Here is a 13,273-nt window from a genome sequence, read left to right on the forward strand (position 1 = left end):
TTAATCGCCACATAATGAGTCGGAGGATGATAACTCCAAATTTGGAGCTAAACTTTTTTCAATCACAATACCCTATAGGTTGACCCCTTTGTCCAATACTATTTTCTTTTTCCAGTAGGAGTGATCATAATAGGATGCCCATGTAAACTAATCATTTGGGTTAGGGCTGTAAACGATCCGAAATTTGTTGAGTAATGCATGTTCAAGCTTGGCTCGTCAAGAAAAATAAAAAACTCGAGCTTGCCTTAAGCTTTTGACAAGCCTAAAAATAGTGTTTAAGCTTGAGCTCATGGAAAAGCCAAAAAATTTGAGCTTGGCTTGGCTTGATTAATTAGTCAAGTCAAACTCAAGTTTAATATCAAGCTCAAACTCGAGCTTAGGTCAAGTTTTTGAGTTTGAGATCTAAAAAAATTACATTATTAAATGCTTAAATCTCTAAAATTAAGAAAAAAGAAAAAGAAAATAGTATACTCATTTTATCATGCATCTAGTCTTGCTTATGATTAGCTATTATTCAAATCAATAATTTACATAATTAAATTCATTCATTCATCATTTCTTATCTATAGTTTCAGCAATTGTTCAAAACACAATTTTTACATTCATGTTAGATGGTGAAGGACTAGAAAAATGCCTGTTTGTAACTATTATAAATGAGAAAATACTAACATGTTTCATAACTTTACTTTAGATAATTGATAGGGAAGGATCATATGTGGCCTATTTAATTATTTGTATTTTTATTTTTAAATGTAACTATAGTCTAAAGTAGTTCTTGATTAGTTTAAAGAGAAGGAAAAAATTGAGGTACTATAGGTAGTGGTCTAATGTTGGCCATGTCATTATTAAGTTATGTGTAATGAGTATATTTAGCTAACACATATAAACTTATAAATGAGTCTATACTTGAATTGTTGTGTATCAAGTTTAATAGCTCACGAGCTTGTTCGTGAACAAATTTTTTTTCTTGGGCTTGGCTTGTTTATTAAACGAGTCTAATGTTATGTTTGGATTGGGCTGAAAACCCACGTCTGCGTCTGCATTTTTCCTTTTTTTTTTTTTTTTTTTTTTTTTTCACGCGTTTGTGAGACTTGTGGCTACTGTTCGTGCACTGTTCAATGAACAATAGCCGCAAAGTTTGACTTTTCTCACTTTTTTCGGCCAATCAGTGCACATCGTGTATTGTTCACGGACCCACAAATTTCACTTTTCAGCAACTTTTTCATTAAAAATGAGTCCCACGGTACTATTCATACATTTAAAAATTATTTTGCTACAGTGTTTTGCAGTTTTAGTTTTCAGTTTTCAGCTGTATCCAAACGTATCCTAAAGGTAAAGCTTAAGCTTGGCTTATTTATAAACAAACAAATATGAACAAGCTTTTTATCGAGCTGAGCCCGAGTTGTTCATGATCGGCTTAATTCATTTAAAGCCCTAGTTTTGGGTAGTCCCCCCACCCCACCCCCCAAATTTAAGCTCTAGTAAAATACAAATTATATTTCTTGTGAAAAAAAAAAATTGTAATTTATATTAATGTAATGTGCAACACCAACTTGAATAAATCCCTATAATTTGAGAACACCCTCATGGTTGTGTGATCAAACCAAATGAATGCCCTCGAGTTTGATTTTGTTTTAAACCCCACTCAGACAAAATGTTATAATAATTTTCTAAATTGCATTCCTTTTATTTTGGAATGCTATGCCAAAAGAATAGAAGGATTTGAAAAGAATAACTACATGTGCCTAATTAACTCAAATATATGCAGAAATAATTATATATGTATGTGGACCTGCTTTCTCAAAAAAAAAAAAAAAAAAAAAAAAAAAGTATATGGAGCTGGCTTTGTAACTAAAACTTGATTAAATTGGATTTAAAAAAGCAAAAACCAAAAATAAATAAAAGGAAGTGCTTGCCACTTAGGTTAATAAACTTCAAGGGCGTTTTCGTAATATTAACCCTAACAATAAATTAACGATAAAACCTTTTCCCTCGCATTTTGAGCTCTCCCTCACTTTCTCTCTCTTTCTCTTCCCATAATCTGATTCTTTGTGCTTGTGCCGGCGATCTTTCGTAGACTCTTTCGATGATTTCAATTTCCCTCAACTTCTTAGGATTAAATTTGCTCAATTGGGTTTCTTTGAATCCATCGTCATCCTTTTTTTTCCAAGAAAAATAATCAAATACGCACAGGTACTCATTGATTTTTCATTCCTTCTCTCTTTCTCTCTGTCTACGTAACTAGTCAATCTTTATGTTCTATTTAATTGTTTGTAAATTTTATTTTAATGTTTGAGTTTTTGAATACTATGTTGGACTACATACGCACTTATTTTCTTTCTTGGTTAATTGTAATTTTTATATACAGTACAGGGCTCTCTGTTTTTGGTTCTTTTAGTATTGTTCTTCATTTGATTTTGTTTTAAGTCCCTATTCTAATGTTCCTTGCGTTTTCTTTCATTCTCAGTTTGGATTTTGAAAATGTTTCTGGGGTGGGCTTTCCATGGAATCGGCGAACGGAAGGTTGAGTGAGGATACTCTGAGAAAACACTTCAGCAACTATGGTGAAGTGGAGGAGGCTTTGATTCTCTCTAACAACGATAGGGGTAATGAAAGAGGGTTTGGCTATGTTACCTTTAAAGACCCAGCTGGGCCTATTCACGCCCTTAATCAGCAACATTACATTCTTGATACAAAGGTTCGTTTCTTTTTTCTTTTTTGGTTTCTTTCTGCGTTAATTGTTTATATTTTTATCCCGGTTTTGATTTCTTTTTTCTATTATTATTGGCTCTTTTCTTTTTGTGTTTCGTTTCATTGAATGTATATATATATCACATAGCTACGCCCATTTGATTTTACAGTTAGATGTGAAACCAGCCTTGTGGATAGACATGGCAAAACGGGCGGGGCGGGGCGGGTTCGGGTCCGGTCAATCGGGTCACGGGTCAAACGGGTCACTGGTCAAAAACGGGTCATTTTTAGCGGGTTGAAAACGGGTTCGGGTCAATCTGGTTGCGGGTCGGGTCAGGTTGGGTCGGGTTGACCCGTGTTTTTCACATGAAATTTTTTATTTTTTTTTATTTTTTTATTTTTTTTATAAAGAAAACAATATGTATTTGCCATTTGGATAGTTATACAACATATTACTTGATGTAAAATGCATTATTTTGAATTCACTACTTATATCAGGAATAAACTCAGTTAAACTTATTAATACTTATTCAATAATTTTAAAATTATATAAATCCTAACATTGCTATCTAAAACAAAACAACATAAAAATAAGTAAAACAAATATACAAGTTTTATTTTTACACAATATCAACATTCCAACAAAAAAAAATTACAAATGACTTATTGGATAACTCATTTGATAAAGAATAAAAACATATAAGAAAGTTACAATTTTAAAAATTAATTTTATAATCTATTATCAATTGTGGTTGACACTCTATTTCAATTTGAGATATACATTAAAGTTTGATTGCTTACTTATTTATATCTAGTCTCTTTTATAAAGATCATATCATTGTTAAGCAACACACATTCTAGGAAATATCATAATTTATTTTAAAAAGCTGTTTATTTTGAACATAAATTGTTAAAAAATAGATCTAAGCATTCATAATTTATGCTAATTTGATACTTTGGCTTTACTATTTTCACACTTGTGAATGTGTCTCACACATATCTACAATTTTAAATCTGTTTTTAACTTTACTGTAACCAGATTATCTTGGCATGTACTTTGCTATTTGATATCTAAAAATCTTTACTCATTACAGAATGCTCAACCATTTATTTTTCAATTAATTTGCATGTAGTTATGTAAATGTATCAATTGTTTGCTTAAAGCTCACAATAAACAATTAAACCAATATTGTCTTAATTTCACTATTTTTTTTACCAAAAAAAAAAAAGTTTTAAAAAAATGGTTCGGGTTCGGGTCTGGTTGCGGGTCGACCTGCAAAAAACACGGGTCGGGTCACGGGTCAACCCGTTTTTGCTTCGGGTCAAAAAAATCGAGTTCGGGTCGGGTCAGAAAATTCTGACCCGTTTTGCCATGTCTACTTGTGGATAAGTAGTGTGACGAGCCTAAATAGGAATACACCTCCAACGGTTGAGATTGCTGGATCTAGTGATAATAATAAGAAGATTTATGTAGGAGGTCTTCTATTACATTTGACATATCGGGAATTGAAGGAGCACTTTGAGAGTATTGGCGCGGTTACTAATGCTAGGGTGGTATATGATGAAGAAAATAAAAAATCGAGGGGCTTTGGATTTGTTACTTTTGATTCCGAGGATGTTGTGCATAATGTGTTGCAGAAAAGTGATCTCGAGATGGAAAATAGGCTTCTAATGGTTGGGAGGGCTGACTCTGACAGGAATCAAGGGCTGATATACCCTTATGATTGTAACAACACATGCTTGGGTTCTGGTCGTTCTGATTCTGAGACTTATGGCCCTTATCCTCCACCTGCTCCTTAGCCTCCTTATGCACCACCTTATGGGAATTATTCATGGCCTAGTGGGACATTCCCAAATGTAGTTTCTTGGAATGGACTTCAATCTAGTGGAGGTCTGTTGCCTTTTGCAAACCCTGCACCCCATGACAATTCAACTAAGGATGACAATCAACCTCAGATGGAGGATAAGTCAAGCATGGGAAACAGTGATGTAAATGACAAATAGAAAGAGAGTGACAATCAAAGTAATGTGATTCTTGTCCATGACCCATTGGTACAATTGGCACCTCCTGTTTTTTTTGGTAGTGGATTTACCATTGCCAGTGTTAATGTAGGAAAGGAAAAAGCAATGTGATGCATAGCATTTGAGACTTGTGATGATTGTAAATGGAAGTTTGTAATTTTTCTACTTGTTCAGTCTCTTCAATTCATTAATCCAACTTTCAATTTTGTTACATTTTTGAGCCCTGCTCATCGTCATTCACTTTCTTCAAGTCATTAATTTATCTTGCAATTTTATAACATTCATGTTGATCTCCAATTATTGTTTAGTTCCTAACATTATTTATAACTAGCTGATGTGCGAGTATGTTACACTTGTATATTCATTTTGAAATATTTATAAGAAATTATCTTTTACGACACATGAATAGGCCAATTTTGCTTAATAATACATTTTTAAATATTATTTGGCAAACCCTGCAACCTAGACCTGCTCCACCATCCAGATTTTCCTCAAATTCAACCTCTCCTAGGCTTATAACAGGTTTGAGGTTTGAATCTAAGAACATGAATCAAAGGCTGATATACACTCATGATTGTAACCATGGCAGCAATCATATAGTATATACATCTGTATAGCTGGTCCAATGCATGTACTCTATTGTGATGATGGGGATCTTAATTTTATCTAGGTTTCAGACCAATAGAACAAATCAAACTGTAATTAAAGGGAGTAATTGAATTGTATAAAATAGTGACCTCATGTTTGTGCACTGTTGACTACCTTCAGAAATATTTTGCTTTTTTAGCTGCACTAAAGTTCCACAAACATCCATAGATTTGTTGGAGTGAGAGGATTTAATTGCCAGAAAAATTGTGACACCATTTTGACAACTTGGAGTAATTGACAGGGTTCTTTAGTTTGTTTAAAAGTCTATTCCATTGTAAAATTGTTCAAAGCCTTCAAGCTTTTTTTGATTTTTGATTTTGACTTGGTTTTTTGTTTTTGTTATTGCTTATTGTGATGTCTTATACTCTTTTATATAAATTTTTATTGAGTAAAAGAGTATATATTTTAAAATATTGGGAAGTCGACTTCACTTGCTCGTGTCTGCTTCAACTTCACCTTAGCCTTGTCAGATGAATTTATGAACGAACGAGCAACTAAATCAGTCATAACTTTCTATTTTCTTATTCTTCCTCCATAGGTGAATGAAGTCTACTATACTGCTCTGTTTGTTTCAACATTAACATTTTCTGGAAAATTGTTCATTTTCTAGAGAGCATTTTCTGGTAAACTATCTCATTTTCTGGTGTTTGGTAACAACCTTGAAATGGGCTTGAGAACGTTTTCTGGTGTTTGGTATCCACAATTTTATAACATTTCTTGTATAATTTAAAACATGTATAATATGTGTATTGTGTAAACCCACCTAATGTAATCAATATAAATAAATAAAAAAATAAAAAAACCAAGAATGAATTTGGTTTTCAAACTAAAATTTTGATAATGGATACAATCAAAATTAGCTATCCAATTTTCATGATCTCAAATGCTCATCTTGTTCCTGTATATGAGCAGTATTTTTGATAAGTAATGTGAGGGTCTGTCAACCAACAGGCCCATTAAGGTCAGGATCGTTGGGCCTTTGGCCCATCCGAGGATGCATATCCGTCCGAGGAGGCCATGTCAGGTCACAAGGCAATTGCCGAAGGGGGGTGGTGGTCAATATCACGAGGGTAGAGTTCTGTATTCGTCCGAGGACGCTATACTCCTCGGCAGTATGCGTCCGAGGACGATCAGGACGCGGTCTTGTTGCAACCAGACCCCAGAATTATGTCACCACTGAAGATAGGATAGCAGACCAAGGGTAAAAGAGAAAAGGTAAACAAATATCTATAACTACAGCTGCCTCCGCATTAATTACCTCTCAACCAACTCTCTGGCCGCATTAATGTGGACGTGATACCTAAACAGTAAGGAGGCAACCTTACAGCTGCCCATAGGAAGTTCCAGGAAGTGCTAGATGGGACAGAAAGAAATCCTCCGAACCCAACCTACACGTGTGTCACAGGGTTAAATTTTTCTTTCAAATTTTTTGCCTGTGATGGCACTAAGCCCACTGACTTAGTCTCAGCCAACACACCACACACACGCACTGTAGGAACACTATGAACATAATTATCAAGAGAATGCACACACACACAGCACACACAGTATTTACAGGGCACCAACCCCAACCTTCATTACTCAATATCAAGTACAAAGGAAGCCTGAGAATCCACACGAATTTCTCAAAGCAAAACAATACACTCTCTATGTTGTTGACAACCCCAACAGCCTAGGATAATATACAGAATAAACTGCCATGGCAGTTACTACCAAGTAACTGCCCCATTTCCTGGACTTGCTGCCACATGTAGTCTGACTTAGGACACCTTCACTGCTGCCATCTGGGTCTGCCTTACACATTTCCAGCCTTTGCACTGCATGTCTGAAGCACCCACAATGCTAGGAAACGTTGGTAACTGCCACCAACTGCTGTTGCACACACAGCACATGCCAGCCCAATACTCAGCATCTCATCATGGGTCTTCTGCCCACGTTCCAGCAGCCCACACATGATGCCCATCACGTTTTAGAAGCCTTGGCCCTCTACCCAAGCCTTTCCTATCAGCATCACAGCACACTAAGTAACTGCCATCAGCCCACTCACATCAATCCATACATTAAGCCAGCACCAACCAGCCCAATGTCTTGCACAGCATATCATCAACATCAGCAGCCCAGCATTGCCTTGCACACAAGCCACCAAGCCCACATACGAAGCAACCAATAACCAAGCCATCATGCCATGCACTACCACGTAGGGTCAGCACCACCTGCTGCTACCCATCATCAACAAACCGTTGCTGCCCACCATGGCCCTCCTCTACCATGGCCTTGGGGCATCGTGTGGAGCAAGGTGCCTCCACATGCTACCCCTCATCATGCTCATCAAACTGATCCCAGCAGGAGGACTGGGCTTGTTCCCCTCAAAGAGCACTTAGGAGCTTCACTAGATAGGCATGAGGAGCCATTGGTGTCTTGAGAAAACATTGAGCCATGTGACTGGCCTGATGTTGTCCAAGCACTCCACTTCCTCATGCCATCATCAGCAACTTGCAAAGCTCCTAACAAACCACCCCCACCAGAAGAAGCCGACGTCCTCGTCGGGAGGGTATCCTCAAATGCCTTCACCTCTTTCTCAAACTGCCACAATGTTGATGCTTTCTCCCAACTTGCCTCTGATTCAGCCACCCCTTTCCACTTCACTAAGTAGTAGGTTATCATATTTCCTCCCTTTCGATAACCTGTCACCTTCTTATCAAGAATTCTGTCCACTTCTTTGTCAAACTGAACCATGACAGTAGGCGGGGCACGCCTTGCCTCATTCCTGGCAGGCTCTTCTGCATCACCATGATAAGGCTTCAAGAAGCTAACATGGATTGTTGGGTGAATTTGCAACCTTTCTGGCAGCTTTAACTTGTAAGCCACAGCACCAACTCTTTTTACTATCTCAAATGGACCATCATATTTCGGGATTAAACCTCTGTGAATTTGCTCATTTCGAAACTTCCTCCAAATCTGTGGTGTCAATTTCAACAGCACTTTGTCCCCCACTTGGAACTCAAGAGGTCTTCTCCTTTTATCAGCATACTTCTTCATTCTTCTTTGTGCTTTCAACAAGCTGTCTTGTGCCTCTTGCATCAGCTCTTGCTTGTTTACAGCAAATCTGTATGCTGCAGGACATTTGCCCCCTGATCGCTGCTTAGCAATTTCGTGAGGTGTGAGAGGCTGCTGCCCTATAGCCAACTCAAAGGGACTCATCCCCGTTGATGCAGACTTGTGCAGATTATAAGCAAACTGCGCAGAATCCAGCAAGTCTAGCCAATTCCTCTGGCTGGCAGTCACATAATGCCTCAAATAATCCTCCAACACAGCATTTATCCTTTATGTTTGCCCATCTATTTGTGGGTGATTTGCAGTAGAAAACTTCAATTCAGAACCCATCAAACCAAACAGAACAATCCAAAATCGACCAGTAAACCTAGAGTCTCGATCACTTACAATATCTTCAGGCAACCCAAAGTATTTCACCACATTCTTATAGAACAAATCAGCAGCCACCTCTGTTGTACATGTACTCGGTGCAGCCATAAAAACAGCATACTTTGAGAATCTATCAACCACTACAAACACTGAACCCATCCCCTTAGCTTTTGGCAAACCAGTAATAAAATCCATTGAAACTGAAACCCATGGACTTTTTGGTATAGGAAGAGGTTGTAGCAAACCTGCTTCCTTTTGAGTTAAACCTTTGTCTTGTTGACAAACTAGACAGGTTTTCACATACAACTCGACATCTAACTCCATTTTAGGCCAAAAATAAGAACAGGACAACAAAGCATACATCCTATCCTTACCCGGATGTCCTGCCCACTGTGGATCATGAGTTTCTTTCAGCAACTCCCTTAGGATCTTTCCACTTGGTACAAACAGCTTGCCACCCTTGGCATACAGCAACCCATCTTCCAGCCAATAACGCCTTACAAGGCCTGCAGTCACATCCTGCACTAGCTTTTGATAGGTAGCATCAAGCTTAGCACTCTCCCTGATCCTATCCACAAAATCTGACTCCACTCTAGTCAAGGCAGCCACATACTCTTGCACTTGTTTTCGACTAAGTGCATCGGCTACTTCATTGTGCTTGCTGGTTTGTGCTCCCACATAAAATCATATTCTTGCAGTAACTCTTGCCACCTAGCTTGCTTTGGTGACAACTTCTTTTGTGTGCTAAAGAAGGTATTAGCCACATTGTCTGTCTTCACCACAAACTTTGGTCCTAGCAGATACACCCGCCATGCCAACAAACAATGGATCACTGCAATCATCTCCTTTTCATGGGCTGAACACTTCTGTTCTGCCTCATTTAACTTCCTGCTCTCATATGCAACAGGATGCTTTTCTTGCACTAGAACACCGCCAATTGCTTTGTCAGAAGCATCAGTATGGACTTCAAAGGGTAACCCAAAGTCTGGTAGACGCAGCACAGGTTCACTAGATACAGCCACCTTCAACTTGTCAAACGCTTCTTGACATGCATCTGTCCACACCCATTTCTTGTCCTTCTTCAACAAATCTGTGAGAGGAGCAACCTTCTTGGAATATCCTTGTATGAACTTTCTATAATAATTAGCCAAACCAAGGAAAGATCTCAATTCCATCACTTTGCTTGGTGAAGGCCAATCAAGGATAGCTTGCACCTTCCCCTCATCCATCATCACCATGCCTTTGCTGATTCTATGCCCCAGAAACATAATCTCTTGTTGGGCAAACTCACACTTCTCTTTCTTAACAAACAACTGATGTTCTCTCAATTTGGACAGCACCTTCCTAAGGTGTTCTAAGTGATCCTCCAAGGATTCACTATAAATCACTATGTCATCCAAATAAACCACAACAAAGCGATCCACATACTCATAAAAGACATCATTCATCAAATTACAGAATGTAGCAGGGGCATTTGTTAAACCAAAAGACATAACTAAAAACTCATAAGAACCATACCGGGTCATACAAGTAGTCTTAGGCTCATCCCCTTCAGCAATCCTCACTTGCCAATATCCTGATCTCAAGTCCAGCTTTGTAAAGTACACAGCTTTGCTCAATCTGTCAAAGAGGTCTTGAATCAAAGGAACTGGATACTTATTCTTCACAGTCACTTTGTTCAAGGCTCTATAATCCACACACATCCGCAATGAGCCATCATGCTTCTTCTGGAACAGCATAGGGGCACCATAAGGAGCCTTGGAGGGCTGAATGTAACCTGCATCAAGCAGTTCTGTCAACTGTTTCCTCATTTCAGCCAACTCCATTGGGGACATTCTATAAGGAGCCTTCGAGGGAGGCTTTGATCCAGGAACCAATTTGATTCTATGATCAACAGCACGCCTTGGTGGAAGGGTCTTAGGTAGTTCTAGGGGCATCACATCGACAAACTCCCCCAACAATCCAGCCACAGCATCTGGAACTTCAACATACTTGTCCTGCTTCATCTCAATCAATGCAGCCAAGTAAGTTATCTCACCCTTCTTCAGCCCATGCTCAACCTGCATGGCTAAAACCATAGGTCCTTTCCCCTTGCTAGTCTTGCTATTTCCTGCCCCACGCCTCACAGGAACATAGCATGGCTGCTTCTCATCAAGGATCAACAAAACTCCGATGAAAGGCAACAAGGCAGCCTTTGCAGCCACTAAAAATTCGTCACCCAGAATAACGTCGAAGTCATCCAATTCCATGACTAGGAAATTCACCTTTCCTGTCCACTCGCCCACCTTAAGCTTCACTCCATAAGTAATTCCCAACACAGGTTTTGCTTCTGAGTTTACAGCCTTGATCTTACTTGGGCTCTTGCTTACTTTAAGACCAAGCCTTTGGACCATTCGATCAGCCACAAAGTTGTGGGTAGCACCAGAATCAAGCATACCCTCAGCCCCATTCTCATTCATCTCCACTTGAATATAAGACAAACCCCTAGAATCACCTCCTGCACTCAATGCATTCAGTAATTGCAAAGGGTTCATTCTGCTGGGAACTTCTTCATCGGACTGCCCACTACCATCTTCAGTAACTATGGCATTAAGCTTCTCACGCTTTGGACAGTCTCTTGCACGATGAGGGCCATTGCAAATGAAGCAACCAGCATTAAGCTTAGGCTGTTCTTTGCTTGGTTGAGAGGTAGAACTCTCCCCCTTGTTCTTGTTACCCCACGTTTTCTTTTGCTTATCTTTCTTCTTGCCATCCTTCTTCTGCTTGTCCTTGCCTTTATCCTTGGACTTTCGTTTCTCTTCATCCCCGCTGGGCTTGCTAAACTTGTAGTCCACTAAGGCATCTGCAGCAGACATAGCAGTAGGCAGATCACGCACTGCCTGCCTCTTTAATTCCATCTGTGCCCAAGGCTGCAAGCCGGACATGAAATTGAACAGTTTGTCCTCCTTCGACATGTTCTTGATATCCAGCATCAAAGAACTGAACGTCTTGACATACTCTCTCACTGTACCAGTCTGTCTCAATTTCTTCAAAGCATCTCTTGCAACCCAAGCAGTGTTGGTAGGCAAGAATTGATCCTTCAATTCCTTCTTTAAGGCTTCCCACGAGTCAATTTTCCCTTTACCAGCATCTGCATCATCTTCCACACGGGTTCTCCACCATAACTTGGCATCCCCTGAAAGATACATGCTAGTAATTGTAACCATCTCTTGGCTAGGCACCCTGGCAGCCTTGAAGTACTGCTCCATATCCCACAGGAAATTCTCCAAATCCTTGGCATTCCTGGCACCATCAAAGGGCTTTGGTTCCGGGACCTTTACTTTGGTGGCCACTTCCCCCTCCCTAGGCAGGCCACTTATTGCTCTCTTCAGCAGAGCAATTTCTACTTCAAGTTCACGTTGAGTCTCTCTTGCTGCCTGGTTCTGGGCGTCCATTGCAGCCGCCAACTCTTCAACACGATTCAACACCAATTCTCTCTGTTCTGCAAGATCATTCCTCACTACAACGGTTTCTGCAGAGACAGCCCCCAGCCTGTCACACACAGAGACTTCTTCCCCATCCGCAAGAACTCCCAATATGTTCTCCACAACTGTCAACCTTGCCTTCGTGTCTGAAGACATTGCGACTTAGGACAAACCTGGCTCTGGTACCAATTGTCACAGGGTTAAATTTTTCTTTCAAATTTTCTGCCTGTGATGGCACTAAGCCCACTGACTTAGTCTCAGCTAACACACCACACACACGCACTGTAGGAACACTATGAACAGAATTATCAAGAAAATGCACACACACACAGCACACACAGTATTTACAGGGCACCAACCCCAACTTTCATTACTCAATATCAAGTACAAAGGAAGCCTGAGAATCCACACGAATTTCTCAAAGCAAAACAATACACTCTCTATGCTGTTGACAACCCCAACAGCCTAGGATAATATACAGAATAAACTGCCATGGCAGTTACTACCAAGTAACTGCCCCATTTCCTGGACTTGTTGCCACATGTAGTCTGACTTAGGACACCTTCACTACTGCCATCTGGGTCTGCCTTACACGTTTCCAGCCTTTGCACTGCATGTCTGAAGCACCCACAATGCTAGGAAACGTTGGTAACTGCCACCAACTGCTGCTGCACACACAGCACATGCCAGCCCAATACTCAGCATCTCATCATGGGTCTTCTGCCCATGTTCCAGCAGCCCACACGTGATGCCCATCACGTTTTAGAAGCCTTGGCCTTCTACCCAAGCCTTTCCTATCAGCATCACAGCCCACGTATCATGTCCATCAGCAGCACACTAAGTAACTGCCATCAGCCCACTCACATCAATCCATACATTAAGCCAGCACCAACCAGCCCAATGTCTTGCACAGCATATCATCAACATCAGCAGCCCAGCATTGCCTTGCACACAAGCCACCAAGCTCACATATGAAGCAACCAATAACCAAGCCATCATGCCATGCACTACCACGTAGGGTCAGC

The 13,273-nt window shown here is 39.8% G+C and overlaps 1 protein-coding gene across 1 annotated transcript; it reads left to right on the top strand.

Moving 5' to 3' along the window:
- Positions 1–2,503: 2,503 nt before the first annotated feature.
- LOC126689888 (heterogeneous nuclear ribonucleoprotein 1-like) lies at positions 2,504–4,758 on the top strand. The gene is made up of 2 exons (XM_050385052.1): positions 2,504–2,698; positions 4,063–4,758. Exons 1-2 carry the CDS (start codon positions 2,504–2,506, stop codon positions 4,489–4,491), a joined length of 624 nt encoding a protein of 207 aa, XP_050241009.1. The 3' UTR covers positions 4,492–4,758.
- The last annotated feature ends 8,515 nt before the right edge of the window (positions 4,759–13,273 follow it).

Source organism: Quercus robur, chromosome 6, assembly GCF_932294415.1.
Source record: "Quercus robur chromosome 6, dhQueRobu3.1, whole genome shotgun sequence".
Classification (NCBI taxonomy): Eukaryota; Viridiplantae; Streptophyta; class Magnoliopsida; order Fagales; family Fagaceae; genus Quercus; species Quercus robur.